Source organism: Gavialis gangeticus, unplaced genomic scaffold, assembly GCF_001723915.1.
Source record: "Gavialis gangeticus isolate Ggan-Ray unplaced genomic scaffold, GavGan_comp1, whole genome shotgun sequence".
In the NCBI taxonomy this organism is placed as follows: Eukaryota; Metazoa; Chordata; order Crocodylia; family Gavialidae; genus Gavialis; species Gavialis gangeticus.
In genome coordinates this window covers 71144211-71150388 of record NW_017729032.1, presented here as the reverse complement: position 1 = coordinate 71150388, position 6178 = coordinate 71144211, and the positions used below count along the sequence as shown (strand labels likewise).

At 46.5% G+C, this 6178-nt stretch overlaps 1 protein-coding gene across 3 annotated transcripts in view; it reads left to right on the top strand.

The window, feature by feature from the left end:
* DGKH (diacylglycerol kinase eta) overlaps nucleotides 1-6178 on the top strand; it is a 283862-nt gene that overhangs the window by 150813 nt on the left and 126871 nt on the right. For all 3 annotated transcript variants that reach the window (XM_019525020.1, XM_019525018.1, XM_019525019.1), the window contains exon 3: nucleotides 2494-2574. In XM_019525020.1, coding sequence (XP_019380565.1) covers nucleotides 2494-2574 — 81 coding nt within the window. The remainder of the gene's footprint in view (nucleotides 1-2493; nucleotides 2575-6178) is intronic.

Sequence of the window (6178 nt, the reverse complement as noted above, 5' to 3'; positions counted from 1 at the left end):
GGGGGGGATGGACACATGCTCCCAGATCTGCATGGGGCGGGCTGCCACTGCAGGCAGAAGGCTGGCCTGGGTTGTGCTCTGGGCAGGTGGTGCATGGAGGAGATTATGGGGGTAGCTGCACCCACCCCAAAATTCCCCATAGCTCCCACTCCCAAGCACAGCCTGGCCCAGCCCTAGCCTGCCCTGCCCTGCCCTGCCCCACGTAGATTTGGGGTCACATGCCCTCCCGGACAAGCTGCTGGATGAGTGGCGGGAGCTGCCCTCCCTCCCTCCCTCCCTGTGCCCCCAGACAAGCCAGGGCTTTATCCCGCGCCCGCCTCTGTGCCCTGGCAGCACCTGCCCCAGCCTCACTCCCTCCCTCACTGTGGGGGTGTTGATCTGCCCCCCAACGCCCCTCCCCTTCCACCACACCAGACTTACCAGCTGCATGTAGCTCTCCATACTGCCGGCTATGCTTCTTACTGCTTATGTGCTGTTCTGCGGCTGTGTTCATTCATGGGCCATTTATCAATCAAATTATCGGCCACGTCACGCTGATTTCCAGTATAGACAATTTTCTTTATATTGGTGCTGATCCAGTATCAGACCAATGTATTGATGCACCTCTATCCAACATAAGTTTGTTTAATAGCCAGTCAAATTGACCATAAGAAACCACTTGTAAGCCTTTCCAAGGGAGCAAAAAATTGTCTAATGTTTCCTGAGCTTAAGTGGGTCTAGGCCAGGGGCGGGCAATTATTTTGGGTGGAGGGCCGCTTACCCAGTTTTGGCAGGCTGTCAAGGGCCGCATGGGTAGCCCTGCCCTGTGACAGGTGCCCCAACCCTTGACAGGTGCCCCGCCCCCTCGTCAGCATTTTGGGACCAACGTCCCAATGTCTTGAGACCAGTATCCCAGGGCCAGCACTGGTGGGGCCCAGAGTGGGTTACAGGCTGGCAAGGGTCTGTGGAGCTGGGCTGGGCTGCACCAGCAGGGAGGGAGGAGCTGGCCCGGCTCCATAGAGCCCCTGCCAGCTGGAACCCCGTGCTCCTGCTACCCTGCTCTGGGCCCTGCTGGCGCTGGCCCCGGAACACTGGTACAGGCCCCATGATCCCGCTGGCAACCCACCCGCTGACACTCAGTGTCCCCCAGTCCCGCAGTACATGTGGGGGGCAGCGCTCAGCCCCGACCCCCTGCTCACCAGCAGGGTAGAAGTTGATGCTGAGCGTGGGGAAAAGTGGATCCTCGCCTGCCTTATGGCCGGTGCTCCCTGCTGCAGCTGCTTGCAGCCCACGCAGGGCTGTCTGGAGCAGGCACAGGCAGCCCCAGGCAGGCTGCAGGTGGCTGCAGTGTGGGGCACTGGCCATGGGGCGGGCGAAGGACCACTTTTCCGTGCGCTCAGCACCACCTTGTAACCTGCCCCACTGCCATCCTTGCAATGGGGCCAGGTTACAAGGTGGTGCTGAGCGCAGTGGGGTGGGGAAAGCAGCCCCTCCCTGCCCCATGCCCAGTGCCCCATGCTGCAGCTGCTGGCAGCCTGCCTGGGACTGCCTGTGTCTGCTCCAGACAGCCCCGTGCGGGCTGTGAGCGGCTGCAGCGTGGAGTGCCGGCCATGGGGCAGGCAAGGGGCCACTTTTGTCTGTGCAGGGAAGGGGCCTGGGGGGAAGCAGCCCCTCCCCCGCCCCACGGCCCGTGCTCCATTCTGCAGGCGCTTGCAGCCCACATGGGACTGTCTGGAGCGGGCACAGGCAGCCCTACACTGGCTGTAAGCAGCTGAAGTGTGGGGCACCAGGTGTGGGGTGGGGAGGGGCTGCTTGCCTGGGGTCCCCCCCACTCCCACTTACCTGAGTTTCCTGCGCTGGGGCAGCCACGTGCTCCCAGCCCAGAAACCGTGGCTGGGGCATGGGACTGGGCAGGCCCATTGTTGGAGCCCGCTGGGCTTCACTTGGGTCCTACTGCCCTTGGTTCCTGTCATTTTTGACAGGATCCAAGGGCAGAGAAATATTAATTTTCTACAGTTTTTTAGGGGCCCCGCAGGCCAGATAGAATGGCCTGATGGGCTGGATCTGGCCCACAGGCTGTATTTTGCCCATCCTTTGTCTAGGCCCTCACCCAGCTGTCTGGTGAAATAGGCTGACTGGAGAATTTGCAAGAAGTCCAGACAGGAAGGTTAAAGGCAGCAGCTTTCTTATAACCTGTGAGCAGAGGTTTTTTAAACATACTGTGCCTGATGTACATGATGGCATGCTTCAGTAGCCTCCTTTGGGGGTACTTTTAAAGCAAGTATTACTTTCTAGAGTTGATACAGTTAATTTTTGCCACTTACGTTTTGAATTTTCCAACTGACTAGATATCCATGATTGATCCTTTTTTAAAGGTGAAATTAAAAATAAAGCATCTGACAAGCAATTCTTTTACTCTTCCCCTTTGATTTCTAACACAATGAGGAGGAAGTGAAAGCACAATGTGAGAATGGACTTAGTTATATATGTGTTTGTGTTCTTTTCCATTTACAGTCTCTAATATTTGATGAAGTCGATCTGTCAGATGCCAGTGTAGCTGAATCGAGCACAAAAAATGTCAACAACAGCTTCACGGTATGGTGTGATTATTCTAGCCTTGAAAGCCATAGAAAAGCTGTTACTAAGATGATCAAGAATGCTCCGAATAGGTTTTTCTCATTTTCCTTTATTTGGAATAGCTTGTAGTATCATGACAATATCATATCAACTGTTAGTGATTTTTTTTTTTTGCTCCCAGTTATATGTTAAAATAATTGAATTTCAGATGTCCATATTTTCATTTATGTTTGTTTTATGCAGTGACTTGTCTCTTTAAATATCATGTTCTTTATGTTTTCCTTCCTCAGTGATTTACTATTGAGGATGGTTTCAATTCTCTGTTTTAAAGGGAGAGAGTCATAAACCCAGGTTCTTCACTATGATAAAATTATTGATCTTTTTTTTTTTTAATTTCTGATCTCATCCTTTGTTGCAAATTACTTCTAACCCCTGTCAACAGCTGTCTTCATATTTATACCTTGTTTTTTATTGTAGCACTTGAGCACGGGTGTTACAAGTTTATAAACCTGTGTGTGTGTGTGTGTGTGTGTGTGTGTGTGTGTGTGTGTGTGTGTGTACACACACATGCACTCCAAGTTCTAGAATTCTATTGCCTTTTCATACTTCTGAGGAAAGGAAAAGTATATTGCAAGTGTGTGTGCATTTAACGCTGTGCAGTGATGCAAGTGATGAAGATTAGACTAACATTTCTTTTGAAAGTGTTAAGGTTTTGTGATCATTCTCAACTCTTGTGGAAAGAAATTTTGACTAGCTGTCAAGAAGACTCTAGGTGAAATCTTGCTCCATGAAATCAATGGATGTTTTGTCATTAACTCCGATGGTGCCAGGATTTTACTTCCTATCTTCAGCTACCACTGCTCTCAGTCTCAGGAAAAATGAAATTTTTCATTCATAGCTTGTTTAAGAGCTGTGGAAAGAGGAATTGCAACTTTTGTTCACAGCTGTGGATGATGTGTTTATTTTAATGCCTAACCAGATCTTCTGTACTCGGCAGTGCTTTTTCTAAGGAGCATTTTAAACATATATCTGGATACTTAGTTCTGGAGTGTACCATCACAGTGGTTGATCTTACCATGTGGTTGCCAACTCTCCTCATTGTGGTAGTCCTTTGGTTTCTTCTCAAGTATATATACCTGACATAATGTGGGAAACAACAAAACTCACTGAAATAAGGCACCTTTGTACTTGCTTCTTGTCCAATAGTAAGAAGAGGTTGAGTTTCAAAAACCCTTTACCCTGCAAAACTTCTCTTTAGGATCTAAAGATTTGCCTTTTACTGTATGTCTTTAGTTTTTCTTTTCTTGGCAGACTGGGTTCTTTGAGTAAATCCAGTATCATTTATTAAATCGACGCTTGGTATTTTCTCACTAAAAATCATGAAAGAGAACTAGGTGAATCTTTGGTGTTCAGTGGCTAACACTCTTGTTGATTTTTGTTGTTGTTGTTTTTTTGGTCCCCCTGTCTTGTTGCAGAATGTTTGTGGTGAATATTGGCCTGTCTTAATTGACCCTAGGCCAGGAAAAATGTACCTTCATGAGTGTTTAGTGGTTTCACTGAAATCGTTATATAGCTTTGTTTAAAAAAACAACCCCCTCCAAACTCCCCCCATCACATTAATAGTTGTGTTCCTTGTCATTTCATCAAAAATCATCTTGCTGTAGAAACATCTGTATTCCTTCTCCTTCACCCCCTACTAGTTTTACATCTGTTTTTCTCTTTGGAGATAGAGATGTTCACGCAGAGATTTTCACTGCACTGTTAGCAGTGTCCTTGGAAAGGACTCAAAGCCTAAAATTAGTCGCAACATAGAGCACTGAAGTTGGATTTATCTGTAATATGCATGTATTGCATATTTGTAAAACATATTTGTGACTAAATATTATGCCTACTCACTACAAATACTTGCCTTTTATGATTATAAAAAATTCGAGGGAGAGAGATGATTTGAAGGAAAAACTCAGTTAAAATTAATTAATTAATGGGAAATAAATGAGCCAAGCAATTAAGCATGTATCAGCTCATCTATTTTAGTCTGTTCTTTATTGCTGTTACCACCCATGAATATCTCAAACCAGGGACAAAACTCTTTTCTGACAAATAGTGCTTAGTGAATTAGAGGGCTGTGCAGACATCTGTTTTTCCCAGCCTCTTAGGTCGTGATCCCAAAATCCGTTGAAACGATTCACATTGGCTTCAGCAGGTTTTGGATCAGACTCAAAGTACCTGTGGTGCTTCCTAAGTAATATGCTGAGCATTTTCCTTCCCTCCCTTCTGGCCCCCCTGCCTGTTTTCAGCATGATGCAGAGCTTCTGTTTGAGTGAGACATTTAGGCTAGGGACATACATTATACACAAACTGGTTTAAGTGATCAGAAACTGGTTTAAACTTGTAACAAAACAGATGTTCAGTGCACATAAACCAGTTTAAAAATGGCTGGAACCGGTTTGAGATAAACCTGGTTGAATGTAATATTAGATTAACTGATTTGGGTCAAACCACTTTATGCAATGTCTGTCCCAGACCCCTTTCTGGTTTAAGATAAACCAGACACCCCCAGGCCCCTTCCTGGTTTATATTAAATCAGACACCCACAGCATCCAAGCATGATCTCTGGGCTGGGTGGGACTCTCTGCTCCACAGCAGAACTGGCTGCTCACCTCTGCTCCCTGGCCAGAGCTCCAGCACAGACTGCAGGCATCTGCCTGCTCCCCCCCACCCCTCCCTGTCCCCTCTGCCTTAAAGACACCTTCATATTAGCTAGTAGACCACATGGTGGCTATGGTCCCTGCTGTGATAGGACAAAGGGAGAATCAACAAGTAGCTGGTAATGTCCCTTTGTTTTCTTAATGAGGTGATAAATACTGTTATCAATTTCCTGCTGGGGGGGAAAGAGACCCCTCCCTAATAAAAGCATCCTGCCAGGGCCTGGCCATGCCCCCCTCAGCTTAGCACTATACAAGGGAAGGAAGGGCTGCTGTAGTGCCCCCCACCTTCTAGCCTGAGCCGCTGCAGGCATGTGCCTGCATTTCCTCAGTCCAGACAGCATGCATGTCTGTTCAGTTGGAAACTGGTTCAACCTAGGCAGATTAGACTAACCTGCAAAGACTGAATCAGTTCAGGCTCAGACTTTTTGAATGTCTATCCCTAGGCTTAGAAATGCGAGTGTCCTGCCTCCACCAATTTAGTAGCAATATCAGATTCCTGTTTTTGAATGGTACTCATTATAGAGAATTTATGGGGTCTCTTGAATTGGAAACTAAATAGGTCAATGCATAGTTATTTGGAAAAATAAAGTGCACTCATTTTTTAATACTTTTTATTATTTTAGAATACATCAAACAGCACTGCTTTTTATAGCCATTGTTAGGGTCTGTGCTACAGCGCGGTTCACAATATGTTCCTTTAGTACTGCTCTATAACAGTTATCCTGTGTACCATATGTATACTAAAAAGACAAAAAGGTCAGAGTAGTGATGCCCTTAACTGGTGGCTCAGTGGTGATTAGTGCTGGTGGTGCAGTTATTTTTAATGCATTGACAGTTCAGCCTTTGTCTTCTTTGTATCTATCTTTTTCTTATTTTTAAACATATATATATATATATATATATATATATATATA